General features: G+C 26.2%; 1 protein-coding gene across 3 annotated transcripts in view; it reads left to right on the top strand.

Moving 5' to 3' along the window:
• Nucleotides 1-20,673, top strand: part of LOC132921653 (neurensin-1-like) — a 39,682-nt gene extending 19,009 nt beyond the window's left edge. The window contains exons 2-4 of one of the 3 annotated variants that reach the window (XM_060984798.1): nt 1,038-1,187; nt 3,819-4,310; nt 16,540-20,673. In XM_060984798.1, coding sequence (XP_060840781.1) covers nt 3,879-4,310; nt 16,540-17,046 — 939 coding nt within the window. In that variant the 5' untranslated portion in view covers nt 1,038-1,187; nt 3,819-3,878 and the 3' untranslated portion in view covers nt 17,047-20,673. The remainder of the gene's footprint in view (nt 1-1,037; nt 1,188-3,818; nt 4,311-16,539) is intronic. The other 2 variants (XM_060984796.1, XM_060984799.1) reach the window with 2 other exon arrangements.
• The last annotated feature ends 269 nt before the right edge of the window (nt 20,674-20,942 follow it).

Here is a 20,942-nt window from a genome sequence, read left to right as displayed (position 1 = left end):
AACTACAGTCAACACACTAGTTTCTTATAGATTAATTAATACACGTACGATTCAAGTTAAGTGCCGGTAATTCATTAATATTAATTTGATGTCATGCGCATGGTATAGGTACATTCTACACGTCAGTAATTTATTATATTTTGCACGCCATAATGTATGTACGACCTTTAACCTTTCAAAAATTTTGTATGATTGAACACATTACATTAGCGACGTTCTCCGTACAGCGACCATTACTATGTATACAATTTCAGTGAATATTTGTAATATTATACGTCATGCGTATCAGGCATTGTTTGAGTCGTTCGAGAATTTGAAATACTATAAAAATAATAGCCGCACCAGCTCAAGAGAAGTACATCTCTAAGTTTTATGACTTTCTGAATTCCGTTTTGCGGCTGTATACATAACATACAATAAATAATATACAATAATATACGTTATTACGAGCATAATATTATACGCATTACAGTAAATACTATGATTATTATTATTGTTATTAAACCGGCACGTCACGTAATATCCATACGAAACCGAATAAAGTCTGCGAGTTTTTAAAACAAGACATGTTATCGTCATTATTATGTAGGATATTCACCACACGATATTGCTGTTAACAGTCGGGGCGTTATATTGTATATACCTATAGTTCGTGGATCCGCACTACGCAGGTAGTAGGCGCCTACAGCATTTCATTCGAGTAGGTACAGTAAAAATCACTTACGCCCCCAAACCCCGTTAAAACGAAATGTCGGTGAGCTGGATCCGTCGCAACACTGCTATGGGGTCGATTTATATAAATGGCCAAATGGGTATATTAAATTCATTTATAATCTCCTGCATTACCCACCTACGTATATAATAGGACCACATAATATTTACTGTTTATAGTATCCGTGTCTCGCGTGTATTAGAGAGCATTTACCTCATCGGGTAAACGACGAAACACACTGTTAAATATAACGGTCCGGGCACGACGGCTAATGATGATTATGACTTTAACAACCAATTTTTTTTTTCCATCCCCCGATTTGTAGTTCCTGGACACCCGGAGACCGGAGTGCGGTCGGATCGCACGCAGCAGATGGAACTTCGGCGGTGGTGCGGGCGGAGGCATCCGCAGCAACAGCGGGTCGACGATCGGACGGCGACAACAGTACGGGCGGTGGTGACGGTAACAGCTGCAGGTGCGTACATCTGCGATATTGTGTAATATCGGCAAATAATATTATACGCACATGCGATTAAAACAACTGTTGACAACGAGCTCGGAGCAAAAGACATTTTAGTATGATATAATATTATTAATTGAATTACCGCGACTGACGTGGTGAAAATCTACCTCGCCTGAGCATTTTGAAGTTAACCAGATACTAGTATTATAGTTTGGTACATTATTACAATATGTACACATGGGTGTGCTTCTCACACTATTTAGTCCCCACTCGCCAAAAAATAGAAGTGTTTTAGCATAATGATCTTTACACGTAGGTACCCATTCGTTTACTTAGTATTCGAAGAAAATGGTCTATTTACCAAGAAAATGTTTTGTCTCTTCTTGTAACATTAAACGAATATTCTTCAATAGACAATAGTATATTATAACGTTAAACGACGTACGTTGTTTAAATATTCCGGCAATATATGTGCGGTATATGTATGTATGATTTCGGTAAATAATATTATTTTAAGTCCTCTCGAAGGTTTCGCAAATGTGTAAATGTGTGATTATTTATTTTCAATGGTATTAATTCAACAGCTATCTACTCAAATGTAGGTCACCTGTGACTTACAATACCTATAGTGCATTAGTACATAGTACTACAAGAATTCAAAGTATTCTTCGAATAGGTACGTTCCTAAGTACAAACTACAAAAACAGACTGCGTTTAATTTGATTTTCGATTGTGAATAATATGAACTTATTGATCTATAAATTCTATTAAAAATAAAATATAAAAGTCGGAATAAAAAAGTCTAAAACAGCTCAATACATATTATTATACCATAAATAATAGATAAATAAACGTTTATGTCAAATACTACTCATATTATGATAGTTAAAACAAATCGATTTGGAATGCGTTTATTATATTTTATAAAAATAACAAATGGGGATGAATACAAATTTTGGTTAAGCCCGCTAGCGATTGACTCGCTAGTATATATTATATACTATAAGTAATATAAGTAACGATAATTAGGTAGGTAAAATGTAAATTCTCTTTAATGCACTATCAATATATTATATTGACAAAAAACAGTATTCCAAGCAATTATTATTATTTTTATCAGAATATATTCATTTTATAAAAAGTTAAATACATACATATATGTATATACGTAAATTCGATTTAAATTTTTTTTTATTAGTCAAAAAATTAATCGACAGCTGTGACCATTGGTAAACAATTATTAACAATAAACGTTTACATGTATAATTTTTAACAGCTTTTGTTTTTTTGTTTTTAGTTTTTATATTAATTTAAGTTATGTAAATTTAAATTTATTTTTAGAAACTTAAGAGAAATCATGTTTTATTAAAAGTCTAGTCACAGTACCTATCCGATTTGTTATGGAATATATTGAATTACATATTATAAATTCCTTATACCGACGTCTTTGTGGAATTCAAATAAATTTCATAGAATATATTATTCGGATTCAAACCTTACTTATACTATACAATAAGTGTTTATAAATAATCTAAAAATTAATCAACTAATATATTATCAGTATGATAATTTTACAAATTGTTATTTCCATTGGATTTCCAAAGGAAAGTTGTATTGTTGTACATAATATTATTCATTTCGCCCGATTATACCACCCGCCACTACAGCATATGATACATGTTAGCGTATAGCTAAGCCTAAAAGCCAGTAAAAGCCCGGTTGTCGTTAAAACTGTGTATGATTTGATTAGATACGAATTTTGATTATATTATGGTAGTTTGATATAATTTTTTCTAAACATATTGCATTTATTATATTATTAGTATTTATTTATTGTAACAATCTATATTCATACCATATTAAAACTATCAAGTATAAATTTATATAACTCAATATATAATAACTTATTTTTGAAAATACCGTAAAACAGTAATAATAGGTTCAAAATACAAATAGATAATATCTTATAATAAATCAAAAATATCATTACGTATAGTGAAATTCATCATAATAATATAAAATACGTAACAATTTTAAGTTTCCACAATTAATATTATTAAATTATAACAAAATAGTTGACATTTTTATTTATCATTTAAATAAGTAGTTATATAGTTATTGTATTTAATAGTTTCAGTATGAACTATACCTATATGAGGAATCTTGTATACAATGTACAAAACTTGATATAAAAAGAAAAGTTTTTATAAATGAATTTCAAACCATAAAATTGTTTGCATTGTCCATTGTTCTCTAGTTTTTTTTTTTTTTGGTTTACCCGATATTTTTGAAAAATATTAGACATTTTTAATTTTGACCTCTTGAAAGTACAAACTAGATCTAATTTGCTATCCAAAACCACCCCCAAAATCGAAGCATTTTATCGATTACTTACCGTGTACACACACAAAAAGTAAACATCAATCACTGTTAAATCCGCTTATTCATCGTTTCAGAATGTTTTATGTAATACAGTCACATTTGTGTCAACCGATTGCTGCTTAAATCAGTTTTTGATTTTTCGAGGAGCTTATCGTACACTTTGTGGCGCTTACGTGCCGCTATCTTTTAATCTTTTTATAGTGGCGTGATATACACTGCACGTGTTCAATATATTAAAACGTATATTATTTACGAACTTAGATTTCTGACGACGTACCCACGCGGGCGTGTTTCAGAGGCCCACCGGTGTTGACCGTTCACATGACGTCCGATAACGATGGCGACTCCGTGGTGGCGTCATCGGGCTGTAGTGGTCGCCTAAGCCCCGCACCCGGCGCTAAAACAGGCCGCGTGCCCGCCATTGCCGCCACTACCACCGCCGCCGCCAAGGGGATACTGGTACACAACAACAAGAAATCGGCCAATACGAACCGTGTGAGTTTTGTCACAAATTCGTCTACGACAGCGTCCTCGTCGTCATCATCTCTGTCGTCCGCTCCTTCGCCGTCGGTCGAGCGGTCCAGGAAAAAAAATCACCAACAACGGCGATCGGTCGACGGGGGCGACGACGTCCAACAGTTGCCTTACCACGCGAGGACTGGCAGACGGCTGACGGGGTTCGGCGTCAAGAGTTACTTGCACGAGTTCTATGACGATCCCGATGGTCGCGAATTGTTTCAGGTTTGTATATTAGTAAGTTAGTTATTATTATTATTACTTATACGTGGATGTACTAGTTAACTAAATAAATACTTAAAGTAGTTTTTAGATTTAACACAACCTTTCCGTTAATGAAATTTGTATAACTTATTAATGAGTTAATGTTCAGATCATAATATGCCATATTTTTGGTTAGGTTAGGTAAAGCTGAGTTATGTAATAATTAGGGATATGAATTTAATGCAATAAAAAAACTTAAAAAATGCATATAAAATATGCGCTTAAAAATGGTTTTTAATTTAATTTTTATAATTATATTGATATAAGTAAATGATATGCATAACAAATTAACAACATAACAATTTATTTAAAAAAAATATATATATAAAAAAGTTGACTTAATTTGAATTTTGATTGATTCTTATTAATAATACTATTTGCTTGAAACATTTTTTAAAAGGTTTTTAAAGATGTTGATTAATGGAATTTAATTAAAAATACCGGGAAATTAACTAAAAAAGGAAAATATGACCTATAAAGTCAAAAAATTATCTAAAAAATTAAAAACGTCAAAAAATGCAAAATAAAAGTTTCATAAATTGATTTGTTGTTACATAATTAAATTATTTACTTATAAAGTTACGTTTCACGATCACAAAAAAAGAATGCACTCCTACAACTTCAAAGCCCTAGTAATAATATTATTTGAGTACCCATATTCACGATTTTTTGAATTGTTTAAAAACTGATTAACGTATCATCAATGTGCAGTCAGAATTTAAAATTAGATATCGTTACTTCATATATAAAATTGTTAAATGTATTGTGAGTCATGACCTATACAGATTTATCAATAAATTAATTATTAAATAAAGAGCAGGATTGGATTGTAGTTTTTTATGAATATAAATATTAATAAATGTTAAATTAATTTTCATATTTTACCATAAGTAATACTAGTAGTACTTTATATCTATATGTATATAATATATATATTTTTTATAAATCAATAGTTATTACAACCATATCACAGGAATCTGTATAAACATAATATTTTTGTAACAAATATATTATTTAATAGCTGTGACTATTTTCAAAAACGTAATTCTAATGCTAAAATTTAAGTTGATATTGCTATTTTAAGACATCTTATTTCAAGGTGGCAATTATTATTTAAAAAATAATACAATTATAAACGATAGCAATAATAACATAAAATTGTTTGTAATTTAAGTTTTTTTACAGTAATTACACAATGAATGAGTTGTAGGACGATTCATTGGCATTTATATTTCATTTATCGTAAGATATATTTAATAATTTACTAGAGAGAATAAATTTTTTTAATGCCAAATCCAAACAAGAAGATTAACTTTAGTAAGGAAAAAGAAATAAAATGAGCTAAAGAGAATAAATAATTTATAAGGTTAAAATCTATTCGTAGAATAAAAAATAAATATTTTCTTTGAAACAGAATGTTTTAAAAACTAATTTCTGATTTAAAATTTCTGTAAATGCTAAAATACATTTAAATAGAATTTTATTTCACTTGGGTCAAGTGACTTGACTAATGTAATTTTTACATTACATTTTATTTTTTAATTTTTTTTAACGTGTATAAAATAATTATAAAAATAAAATAATTATGATTTTAAACTGACTTTAGAACATACGTAGATTGACATAAATAATTTAAAATTTTAGTTACTTAATTTATAAAAATTTCATTAACGATCAATAATTTACTTTGTTTAATTATTTGTTCTTTTAAGGTAAATTTCATATTTATTTTTTCTTAACTTAATTATTATTAACAGGTTAGATAATTTATTATTTTAGTTATAACATTTGTAATTATAATTTATAACTAAATGGATGATCTTTAAATATTGAAACTATTATTACTATTCATTTTGATTTATAGTATAAATAGGTTATTTCAAAATGTTAGTTAGAACTATGACTCTTAAGTTATATCATATCAATTATCCATTATCAAATTACTGTTTACGTACTACAAATAATATAGCTATTTGCTCTGTGATAATAGACATAAGCTAAAATAATGACCACTAACTACGACCACCGTAAATTTACATAAAACAATGATCGCCCAACTAATGTTCCACAAGTGCATGTTAAATAAAGCAGATAAAATTAAAAATTAAAATGCTGGCGTTGGGTCACTCCAGTACAGACGTAATTTCAACTAGGTATTTAAATTGATATATTATTTAAATATAATTAAAACTATTTTTATTGAAATCACTATAAAATTTTATGTGTACTTACTACCATCTATGTTGGTTGATGTATTATGTATTGATAGAATTTCAATTCAATATAATTGTCCTTAATGAGAAATTATTTTATTATAGCTATTTTAAAAATAATATCCAAGTATTAAGTTACAGTTAGGTATTGTTAAACATGTTTTTAACTGTTTATAGATTGACAAATACTGTTTAAATATTAATTATCATTATATACGTATATTTATATATATATATAATATGTTGTTAACATATTTAACAATAAAAATACACACTAAATATCTATAAGATAGAACAAACTAGTAATGAGAAGATAGTAATTAAATAAAAAAATTAAAAAATAATATTTTTTTTGTTTAAACGGAATATTTGCGATCAATATAATTTATTTAATAATATTTCCCTTGATATATATAAATATATAATATAGCCATTCTTATTCATCAGCGAAAAAGTAACATTCCTTAAATTTAAATAAACTAAATTGTTTAATTTCAGGTATTTTTCTTATTTTAATGAGTTGATTATTACCTTCTTTTGACCTTAGTCTCAAAAGAAATTGATAAATTCAGTCTACCATCTGAAAAAGTTAACATTGTTTAATATATGTATAGTGTATAGTTTTTATATCTACATACTTAGTTAATGTTATATATAATTATTGAATTATTGTACTAATTCAATAAGGGACGTATACCGTTTACCTAACCTGCAAAAATATTGATGTTTAATACGTTTTATGGCATTCATTTGGATGTGCATATCGATATTTGTTCTATAGTAAGTAAACTTGACTAAGTATATGAAAACAATTGAAAATCTAATATTAATAATATTAAAATAGTTTTGTTTTATTAAATACCTACTAAAATTATATAATTATATATTAATAAGAGAAATTCATTATCTTGATCGTAAATAAAGATTTACTTACTTTTTTTTTTTTGCAATTTTAAGATTAAATTATTTTTTAATTTTTCTATGAATTATGTCTAATTTGTTATACTTTAAAATTGTAATCGGGACCTTGAAGTTTTTGAGAATAAACATGAAATTCTATTTAAAATAATATGATGAAAACTCAAAGGCTTCCTTTTGCGTATCTATAGATAATTTGCTTGCCATAAATTATAATACCTATATTATAATACACCATTACTAGTGTTGTGTCGGTAATGTAAATGCGTAGGACGCGTTGTGCGGCGAAAAAATATCACAAAAAATAATGTTATGATTACACAAGTGTCATTTTATATATCATTAAAAAATAAATGTTAGATGTATCTAATCACAAAATATTTATAATATACATATTACATACCTATCAACTATGAACTAATTTACACATATTTAGAAAATGACCCTAATTTACTTTCGTTGTTATTTTACTTAATTGATATGTATATTGTATAATAATTATTATTTATGTTATAATTAAAGTTTAAACTTTATAGTATTTGCTAATATTATTATAGAATATAGATAAAAATAGTAGAGTACGCAATCAAATTGTGTTAGATGAATCCACGATTTCAAATATGCAATTTTATAATTTTATTCTTTTATTCTTAGAATTTTGATTGTTTATTTTTTGCTAATTTGCGATTAAAATTAGATTGATTTTATGTTTTTCATAAATCGTTTTTTTATAAGAGAATTAAGGTAAAAAAAAGTTAACTATCAAACAAATAACAAATTTACCCATATTTGTTTTTCGGATACCTTTATAATTTTAAATAATACTAAGTACTTTGAAAATCAATTCAGTTTAAAAAAAATTATATTTTATTATTTTTCTAAATTGTTGTTATCTTTTTTGTATTCGTTAGAGTATTCTATTAGCACATATTTCAAGATTAATTAGGTTGTATTTATATATTGTAGTTCTTTAAATGTTATATAAATTCTTAACCATGATTATACCACTGATAAATTGAAAAATGATTACATAATTAAATCAATATTCTGATTCTTAATGATCTATTTCAGTTTTAAACGATCCAATTATAATTGGATAATCATTAGTATTATACTAATATTCTCAATACTATTTTTCTTAAACTTTTAGACTCCTTCAAAACATAATATCATCAAATTTTTATTTGAAAATAAATGTTATTGTAAATTATATTTGTGAATCATTGTTCACTTATCTATAATAAATAAACATAATAATACGTTGCACTATCAAGTAATTATACCATATTATAACAAATTAAGTATTTTTCCTTTATCAAGCAAAATTTTAAAGGTGTAAAATATAAGCATCGTATATTCGTATAATTATATAATAACTCTATTGGAAAAGTCGGGAGAAATGTATTAATTATTTAAAAATGTATCAATACAGTTTATCTATTGTGTATTATTTTAGGAGACTTGTTAACATTTTGAAGGGCTTAGATTGTATTTTCTATACTAATGTAAGGTAACACTATTATATTACATTATATTACATTACATTTAAATTGCATACTCTAAGGTGTTAAATACAAAGATACTACAACGAGAGTGCTGTGATATTAAATGCTATTTTCGTTGTTCATACTAACGACCGCAATTGTTTTAATTTCAACAACCACATATTAATGATATATATATATATATGTATTTACACACCTACTGTGTTTTATCCGCGATAATCAAACAGCTCAGCTGTTACAGCTGTGATCAATGGACTGCGATGATGTCGATTTTCACGTCTCTTGGTTTTTAGTGTTTATTGCGTGCATTTTTTTCCTTGCTCACATGTACGTGATAGTATAGGTATTTCGTATTATTTTTCGGATAAAAGACACATAAAATGTTTGGTTGTAAAATGTAGGTAGTAAAAAAGGAACCATAGAATGATTTTAAGGCACAAATGGAATAAAGTAATTTTTATTCAAAAATATATAAAACGTATGTATATAATGTATACATTACTTATACAAACTTAATATATACTAGGATGTTATTCCGGAGTAAGCTAGGTAATTTTTTTTTATTTAATTTGAATGTCATCTCTGATAAAGAAATTAGGTTTTAATTATATAATTATATCGGTCATTAATTTATCACATTCGTAATCTTGAACGTCTTGTTAAGGGCTTATTGGTTGATGTTTTATAATATTTTTAATAATCTTTTAAAAAAATCAGTTTTTTCGTATGTAGTTATTTTTCTAAGTATAAAATCTCGCATAATTTTTCAAGTAAAACGAGTGTTAAAACGTATAATAAGATCAATAATTTCTTATAAAAATAATTTTATACAATAAATTTCACTCTATAATTGTGTAAGTACTGCAGGTTACAAATATAAATGTACAGGCTATGATATTCCAAGAATATTTGATAGCTACTAACACTGAATAAATTAAAGGAATACATTTTATTTAATAATAATAATAATAATACTCGTGAGAAGCATCACTGAGTATATAATGTTATGACTGTATGAGACGAGACGGTAAAATATCATTTAAATATACACTAATAATATTATGAACCGCAGGAGTTCTTATAAGAACAATAATTTATCTTAGTTAATCCAAACATATTATTTTAAAATGATTAATTCAATTTTTAAAGTATATATCTTTGGAAACAATATAATTTTAAAATATAATCACGATATACATGAAATTGTAATTTGGTTTGTACACGGAAGTTGTCGAAAAAAATATCAACATTTAACTGCAATAATCCAAAAAAAAGAATACATTTAGACTACTGAAACGTTTCAGATAAACAAGAACAAAACCACTATACAACTATCCTTAAACTATTAGATTACCCCTATTTACTAGTTACAGAAATATTATTCTGGTTAACATGCCCGTAAAAATATTTATGTCAGTATAAAATAAATGTCTGAGAGAAGTAATTTTAAAACTGTCACTTTAGGTAACACTACAATTCTAAAATAGTTTGATAAATCGTTGTATAAGATAGTTTTTACTATTTTAAAAGCATGTGTATGATATAAAAATGGAAAAAACTTGACCAAAGGACTTTATTAGTTACACAGTAAAAATATAACCTAATTTATGGCAATATAAGAGTAACAGCAGTCTGTATACTAAACAGTAAACAGTATGCGTGCAATTTATAATAAAACGAATACATTTAAAATGCTATTTTATTTTAAATGTATCTATTTATTCTGAAATCTTAAGCTATAGTCAGTACTATGGTGAAATTGTTTTTATGTGTTAACATCAAAATGAATTTAAAATAAAACAGGTTACATATTATATAAACAAATTTCAACAGTTAACATTTTTATTATATGTGAACATGTTTTTGCGAGGCAAAGAAGAGTATTGTAAATTAATCATTCCTTGTTTTCATTAAAATTTTAATCGAGAGAAATATGTGTGTTCGACGTTCTTGTTGACGAATTCGTTTGCCAATATTACAGATTTTCTTATAGCCTTATAGGCACTTTATATGATAACAAAATCTGTTTGACCATGGATCTTATTTTTTAAGATTTTATAATATTTAAATAATATACATTATAAACTGCAATAGAAATAACCATTAACAAATAATGTAAATAAAAACAGAAAAACTGGTAGACGGTAGTATACTTGATACAATGACGTTATATTAATTTAACGTAAAACTTATTGGATTTGAACGAATCGGTTAGCGCAAAATCGACTTTAAATCACACAAAATACAATATTATGCAAAAATATTAAACCAATTTAATATAATAATAATAATTTAATAAGATATTTTTTTTTTATCTATATAATAACGTAGAACACTAGAGCGGTAAATACTTATATTACTTAAATATAATCGTAGTATAATCTATAACCAATGGAAAACATTTATATAAATAAAAAAGAATATCCAATTTTTGTGAACCAAAATAAAATTCACGTATGATCAACTCTATAGTATCCCATATTGATTGAAAAAAGAAGTTAAATATACTCTTCGAGTTTATCAAGGAATTATGGATATAACTTTTTTTGAAAATGGTCAAGTTGCTTCTTAGATTGTAAGCAACACATGGGTAGTTCGTTTTCATTCGGTTCTTTAATTAAGATCCCTTTAGGAGGAGGTACGTATAGATATTTAAACATAAACATTTTTTTCAACATTTAATAACGAGAATACACGTTCAGGAATCATTATGATTTGTAACTATATTTCTAAGTATGTAGATATATAGATTCATTTTTAGGTTAACGGCCAAGAGCCTTTGGTTAATATTATATTATTATAAGGCAAACTCGGAAAATCTTTACCAAAATTTAAATCCATAACAATATGATTACACAGTTTGAGAATATTCTGCTCAATTTACATGGGACATTGAACATCAAACTTTATATATAATACTTATTATTCTCTATAATATTATGCTTGTGTACACTATATAGAGCAATGCCGCTACGTATCCTTTTTAGAAATGAGATTTATATTTGTCATATAATAGTTAAATTCGACGTTTTCCTTAAAGGTTCGCAGATATAAAACTTCTTTTATAGTTTGTTTTTGAACTCAAATGACAGTGGTAACTCTTTAATAATATCTTTTTTGGTTGGCACCACTAACTTAATCGAAAGCTATTAATCATCGTTTGTTTTTTATAGATCATAGTATAAAAAACATTATTGAACGGCATAAATGAAGAATCGATGGTTTTTGTGAATTTTCGTCATAAAATTGGTGCGTACAGTACCTTGCTATTAGTTAGGTAGCTCATATATAACATTTTAGAGATATAATCATAACTGTGAGATGCTGAAAAAGTCAAAGATTGGCGTGGGGTCATTATATGTCAACAAAATCCGGAATAGTTGTAAATCTCGATCCAAATAGTCTAAAAATAAAGTTGGATTCCCTAGGTCATTGGAATAAAAACAATAATACAGTAATATTAATGAGAAATTTGATTTTAAATAAAATATATAAAACTCTATAAGTTCAACAATAAAATAAAATGTTTGAAAATTTTTAGTATACATTTTAACGGAAAAATAATATGTGTCTAATCTAACATATTATAATACAGTGGCGTGGCGAACGGACAAAAATTGAGAGCGGCCGCCTTTAAGTTTTTTTAGGCGGTGAGTAATGGCTAATAGATAATATTTTATATTAACTAGTATTTTAGTAATTACTATAATAGATAGTTAAAAATATGTCAGTAAATGTCTTTATTAGGTTTTTTGTGAAATAGATGGATTGGTGTAATATTTATAAACCTCTAAAGAATTCCAAGTTCACCACGTCACAAAAATAATATATTCTTACCAACTGTAATACTACTCCAAAAATATTTGACCATTAAAATATTTTTATGATTTTGTATGTTAAATTCGTTGTATTATAGATCAAGTAAAAAAATAAAAAATATCTTTAGTATTAATCGATATTTTATCAGCATTATAGCTTTTTGGATAATAATAAAATATATTTTATTATTTTAATAACTAAATATTCAAAAATGTTGTATTTTATTTTTCATGTAAAGAGTCGTTCTCCACTATTCTGTTTATAGGTATTATTTTTTATTTGGAAGTATTATAGAGTATTCGTATTATAAACGTCGTAAATACTATATACTTTATACTAATACTATATTTTTTTATGTGTACACATGAATAAACCCGTACCTACTAACCTATTGATATGAGCTCTTTTATACATTTTTGGTAAAATAAGCATTACCTATTTCGGATATATACTCAAAATTAATAAACGACCTGACTGTGATATATACATCAATATAGTCTTCTATAATATTATAGTGGGTTTATCATATATAATCAAACATGAATACCGATAAAATATAATGCAAGTGTGGTGCGCTATATCGTAAAAATAAATAAGTAAACACTTCACAAAAAATAAAAGGTAGGTAATTAAGTTATGTTGAACAAGGCTATAAATGAAAGTGTATTTCTTTTTATAGCCAAATTCATATATATATATATATATATTATATTTTGAAGTACTAGGTTCGAATAACTATTAATTTAAAAACGAATATTATAGAATATCATGAAATAAAACTTTCAAAACGTCAAAGAGCTTATATATACCAACAAACCGTTAAACATATTATTTTTTCATGAACTCTAAATAAATTTCTGTACGCATTGAACGATTTTGTAAGGAGGAAATATAGTTTTAAACGTATATGACAATGGCACAATAATAATAGCGTATTATATTAGTGACGATGTCGACTGGCGAGTACTTGCACTAAAAAAACCTCCCTATTTATCAAATAAAAAAAACATAGGTATTCATAATAATAGTTATTACCCGAATGCAATATGAATGTTATGATATTTGTTTAATATAACCTAACCTTAGGTAACATAAATTTGTCGGCTGTAGGAGGTCTGTGAACTGCGATTACATTGTAGATCGATCGTAATTAATAACACGATATCCTTAGGGATTATACAAAATATATTATTTAGTACATTATTATGTAGAGTATATTATAAGGCCCAGAAATATATAATACGTTATGGTTATATATAAAGGAGTTCATCGAAATTAAATATTATATATTATATTTAACGCTTACATTTTTTTTAACGTATTTCTTTCTTATAACGAAACATTTTTTAACTTAAACTTTATTTTATTTTAATAATAAAGTTTTAAAATTAGGCTTATAATTGTATTCGACCAAACTTTGTAAGTAGGTCGTTACTGTCTTTATGAAACATGTATGCATTTTGCATTTTAATAAGTGTTGGTCATCCTTTTGTTATTTACTTCAATTTTCAAATTTCATCGCTTAATATTTGACTTTTAAAGTAATTTCAAGATTTCCTCTTAAATATTATACACATACTGAATATTATAAACTTGAATATATAATCATTAAAAAAAAATGAGATGCATAAATTTGTATTTGTTCAAACTAAAATATTCTCCCTTTCGACCCTTCTTGGAAATAGGCAAATCAAACAAAGTTTGAATAAAAAAAAACCTTCAACCACGAGAGAATATCATAGATTAAATGATTATGTACTTTTTACATACATTAACCTACATTTAAATTCTAAGCAGAGCGATGAATGTATTGATTTTACAGTGATGAGTTTTTTTTGTGAGTATACACGATATATAGTAGAAAAAATGTTTCGATCTTTAATATTGAGGGTGGTTTTTCAATGAAAATTTACTTAAATATAGCATTTATCTTATTATTAATATTTAATTATCATAATAATATATGTTTATACCGTATTATAGTTATATTATTGTTATTGACTTTTGAGTTTATAACACTTTACTGTAAATAAAATAAAACAGTATGAATAAATTCTTACTATAATTAGGTAATATCTTTAAATTAATCAACATATTTTGAAAATGTTATTGCGTAGGTATAACAAAATTCATAATATTATATGTAAGAGTTTAAGGTCTCCAAGAATAATGTTTTTGAATTTTAACAAAATAATGACCATTATTATGATATAATATTATATAATTCATTGATAAAATACGTAATTTCATCCAAATTTGAAGTACAGATATCTATAAAAAAAACAATTGTGAATGTTATTTTTAAGATTTTTTAGTTCCAGCATAAAATTCTTATGGGGAACATTTTACTTTATTTTATAAATTGCTTACTATAAAATACAAAATTATATTTGTAAAAATTTAAACTTCATTTGCGTATAAAATAAAAGTGTACTTAGGTATTTTTAATAATTGTATATGGCTAAAGAATGTGGGACGTTGTATTGTTTTAAAAAATTTTGACCTAGTAAATAATTTTCATCATTATTTGACATCTTTATAGGAATACAAAATCAAAAGATTTATATATCTATAAATAACTCAAAAACAGTCGAAGTATTTTGAAAATGAAACCCTATAGAAAATTATAAATAAGTATTTGGTGAAAATTTCAAGTTACTATTTTTTTGTATTTGAATTACAACAAAAAATAAAAATCGTTTCAGGAGAATAGTTATTAACCATTATTATACGGACGAATTGCAAAAATCGCAACACTTAAACAAACATAGAAAATGCATTTGACTTTCCTGTAGAAATTTTTTAGTTAAAAAAGTACAAACATTTTTTATTCAAAACTGCGCTCCAAGCTGTGAATCGTAACATTTCATCGATTACTTATCATAGAGATAAAAAATAAAAATAAATATAAAATAAATCAGAGAGGAGTGTGGACAGTGTGGTACGTCGTATATTATTCTCTTTCGGTCCAAGCTAACAACCACTCAAATGGCATAAAACTATATTTGGTTTTAATATCCTGCTGTGGCGCATAGCCATATTGTAAATAAACTTCGGCACGAAACTTCCCGCTATAGTCGCTTAAAACTTATCGACAATTCGATTTTTCGCTGACACAATAGTCTTAAATAGTGAGTGATCGTTAAATCGACTGGGTCACGACAATTCTTTTGATTAAAATTTAAAAAATTCATATTCTCATAAACTATATATAATATTGTAATATATTATGTATGTCATATGACATCGGATAAAATAATTTCCAAGTAAACCGTACTATTTTATGTTTGTAGAAGATAAGAATGAACAATCAAATGAAATATAGTATAGCGATAGCCCGACTTGATCGATAAAAGCTCCTGTTATTTATCTATAAATGTTGTAAATTATTTTCATAAATCACTGTTGTTGTATGCACAGTTAATATCGTTGTATTACAAACATTTTGTATTATTATTATGTAAATGTTAGTTGCGTTTAGTCTAGCGGTCTAGACCATATTTATGTAGTTTCGTTTTAGTTTTTGGTCTTCGTGGCTAACTGTAGCTTACTTGGGTCTCGAAAAATGTACGGTCAGAAAAATGGGTCGCGAGTCAAAAAGGTTGAAGACCACTGCGTTAGGTATGAACTTAATACGACTCATCTCAGCCCATTCACTCAGACCAGTCTAGTCCGTCCCTGGTAGACTTTGTCTATATTATCATCATCATCCTCTGACCGATTGAACGTTATATTTTTGTTTGACAGGATGACGGCGGTGGTGGCAGCGACGACGACGACTTCAAATACTTGGTGGAACCGGAAATCCGTTGGTATCACCACTGCAGTGGCGCGTTCGCGATATTTGGACTGGCCGTCATGGCCATGGGTGCGATAGCGATGGCTGCCGGCCACCTGATACCAGCCAAGGACCCGGTAGTCGGCCGGTCTTCACACATGGAGGTGATCGACCGGAGGGCTGTTTCGTTCAACGATCACTTGGCCTTGTGCCGTAACATCGGTTCGGTGGTGTTCGCCGTCGGCGTCGTGTTCAACGTCATCCGGTTTTGGGCGTCGGTAATAAGGAACAGCGGCAGCGGCGTCGTAGTCATCGGTGACAACAGCAAAGATCGGGCCGCTAAGAAACTGCGGACCGGCCAGGAGCGACCGTCGTCGACTAAGGCACAGACGGTCCGAATACCCATCACGGGCACGTTGGAGAACGTACAGCCTGACCCGTTGGCCATAAAACTGCAGTTCGCCGACAGCGGTTAAAAGACTATACAATTTTAAAACGCAATATTATTAAATATATTATTATATTATTATTGATATTATGCTGTAATATTGAGTACCTACGTATACTGTTGTAGCATAAACTATATAGACAGTATTATTGTTGTTATTATTATTATCATTATTACTGTGACGATTATTAGTATATATTATTATGTATTTATAAAGCTTAAGCTTGTGATGTGATAATGCACAAAAAAAAACCTTGAAATATTCCACTCATGAAATTTTGAAAAAGAAGATAACTATAGTATATTAGTACACCCACTATAAATGAAGATCGACGGTGGTAGTTTCAATTCATATTTAATACGTTTTGCGGAGTTTTCATCGTGTGTCTCCTCCCACAAAGTGCGTATGAACGGTGTTAAACAGTTTAACATAATAACGTCGTACTATACGCCCAAATTAACTTTTAATTATACCGTCGTATTCTCTAGATTTAAATGCAACATTTCATTTTTTATTAAAGCATACAGAGTCTAACGTCGTTTGTGATATTTTATTTGTTATAAATGTATTATTTCGTTAATGTGTTATTACCTATCAACAGTATCAGGAAGTAGTATTGAAGCGTGCTAATGTTATATAAATCTATCGAATTGTTCCGCCGAAAACTGTTCTTCAAATAAAAATAACATTCTTCCATTGAACAGTAAAAGCAGAATTTATGTTTTTCAATAATAATAATAATAATAACAATAATAATGATAATAATAACCAGACGAAAGAGCTTATGGAATCTCCGGTCTTCACGATAAGGATTTGCGGTAATAGCATTGTACTTAAGGAATCACTGTTTGTCCTTGATATCGATTATTTTTATTTTTTTATTGTCAAATACGACATTTCAAAGAAAAATGATATTTATTTATTTATTAAGCATGGCACAAATACATTCTTATGTAACCACTTTTTAACTATAATAATAACCATTATTATGATATTATACAGTCCAATTATGCATAATATATATTATACTAATTATATGAATCTAAATAAATATAATTTTAATAATACTATGTTATCCTATTATACTAGAGATATATTATTTATTAAGTTTATTTTTAATTAATATTGATCTAAATAAATGTTAATATTTTTTGTGATGTGGTATGAATATTTTAAATAATTTAATAATTAAAGGCTGTGGTTTGTAATTTGCATAAAATTGGCTATTGATTTATATTTATGAAAGATTTGTACACGAAATGTCAACAATTTTTGTTTGTTTATATTTTTTTGGTAATTAACATACAACTCTAAGAAAATCATAAAAAATTCCTACAATTCGTAGTTATATTTAATATATATATATTAATATCATTCTGGTATTATGTTGTAACACATTTATTAAAATATATATTATACACTACAGGTTTTAAAAAAAATATATGTTAAAATCAAAATCGAATTGCTAAATAATGCTATTTTTTATAAATATAAAATCATAATGTACGCATTTATACACTGAGATATTAAAACATTTAAAACCATCAATTCTACTGATTTTTGTACATTTTATTTTTGTAACACACATGATTGTTTGTGATTTTGAATGGTGCGCCGTGTATATTTTGTAGACTAACAGTTCCTTCCCGAATATGTTGTGCTACATTAACATTTCTAACTAATTTGATTTAATCTATGTATAAACAATACACATTAATAAAAGTTTATTTATGTTAATAATGTTTATGGTTCAATGGTTGTAACAAATAAAACATGTAATTAAAATAATAAAATACCTATTCAAAATGTATCAAAAAGTTTTATTTTTGAATTTTAGTACGTGTTACTATATTATAACATTTAAATTGATATTATTTCAAAATAACAATAACGATACACGTATACAAATGTCAAAAAACATATCACTTTATAATTTTTTTTTCGGTAATTCTTAATTTAAGTTTTTTTTGGTACCTGTTTATGATATTAACAAACAATATTTTATTAATTTAAAATTTTAATGGTCAATAGTTTAAAATATTGAAAAATGATAGCTATACAACAGTTAACAAAATTATCTTCCAAATTCTATCTCTATGTTGAAAATTGTTAATAGATACCTATTTAAACAAAATTTTAATTTATCCATGTGTAAAAACTAAATCATTTAAAAGTATATTTTATTTATCACAAAAAATACACGTGTTTCATAACATATTTTACTGAATATTAAAATTAAATGTAAGACTTTAATAATCTTGAATTTATATTTTTTAGTTATTATTATTCACTGTTTAATAATAACACTGATTGATTTACAAAATATTAATTATTGTTAATGTTACGTATTTATTTATTGCATTAATTTATAACTAGATAAATAGGTATCTACTTGAGCCAGAGCTATCCTCTACGCACCGGAATATGTAACAACATTTATAATTTACAAAAATTAACATAATTTAATAATACTAAACTTTTGTAATAGTTCAATTCTAATTTGTATCATATGACAATTGTGTACTGTTACCTCTGCAAATATATCTAAAAGCTTATGATAATTATTACAACTATGATAAATGTTCTATTTATATTAATATAATATTAAAGACACGTGTAACTATGTTACATTACATTAATGTTTAACTTCCATAATATATTATATTACAGCCTTGTTCAAGAATTGTCAATAAGTACCTAGTCAAAATATGTATTTTTCTTTATTTTAGGCTAATTTAGTAGGTATACGAAATGTTATGCTTATAAATCGTATTTATGAAGTTCTACGAACAGAAATCAAAAATGTCTATTTTGTACTCAGTTATTTTTAAAATGTATCATGCGTAGACATATTAGTCCATGCCATAGATTATTATTTATTAATTGTTTCATAGGTACATATCTCAATTGTTATAATTGTAAAATATAATTATTAATTATAAACCAAAACTGACATATTATTTTGTCGCCATATAGGTATAAATAAATAATAATATTTGATCATTATCATCTATCATACATTTAAATTTAAACACCTTGTGCAAATAATGCAATTTAGTTAAAAACCATATTTTAGGGTTTTTTTTTAACGTAAGTAGTTAGTAGATACTATACAGTGTAAAGAGTAGATAGTTACCATAGTTTGATGATGAACGAATTAAATAAGTGATTTAATAATGTATAATATTACTAAACTCAAATATAGCTGAGAAATCAATATATGATATTGTTCATAGTATATTGTATTACATAAAAAATATAAATATATCTACCTATGTAATAATATTTAAACATTAGTCTAAAGAAATAATGTTAAATTAAAACATATGTTGTAATACAATTTAACTAATATGCATATAAACAAACTAGTACTTATACATATTTAGTTAATATTACAATTTTTGAACTTAATATTAATGTGTATTAATTCTGAAGAAAAATAATAATTTATATTATGTACATTAAAAATGCATGAATTGTTAAAATTCAAAATTGCTTACAATTAGTTAAGTATTTGATATATTTTAAGACGAATATAGTTATTAAAAATCATTAAATCTAATAACCGATCATAGAAAAGCTAATGTAACATTTTTGTTTTAAAACAATCACAACATAATTACTAAAAATATAATCTGTAGACATTGTGCAAGACATTATCTTGAAGTATTTTTTTTTTATAGAATTAAAATGGTTAATAAATCTAATGTTATTATGACAAAAATAAAAATAACTTAAGATTACATTTAAAGTTATTACATAAGAATAGGAGTAACGCGAAATAGGTAGTAGTACAATTTTGTACAAAATGGATAAAATATAAAAAGTGTAAAAATTTGTTATTTTTGGAATATATTATTGTTGTAGTTTGTAGAATTATGAATTATTGAGTTAATTCGAAGTTAATTGTTAATATTTATAAT

Source organism: Rhopalosiphum padi, chromosome 2, assembly GCF_020882245.1.
Source record: "Rhopalosiphum padi isolate XX-2018 chromosome 2, ASM2088224v1, whole genome shotgun sequence".
In the NCBI taxonomy this organism is placed as follows: domain Eukaryota; kingdom Metazoa; phylum Arthropoda; class Insecta; order Hemiptera; family Aphididae; genus Rhopalosiphum; species Rhopalosiphum padi.
Note: the sequence above shows the minus strand (reverse complement) of the source record. Positions and strands in the feature narration are given on the sequence as shown.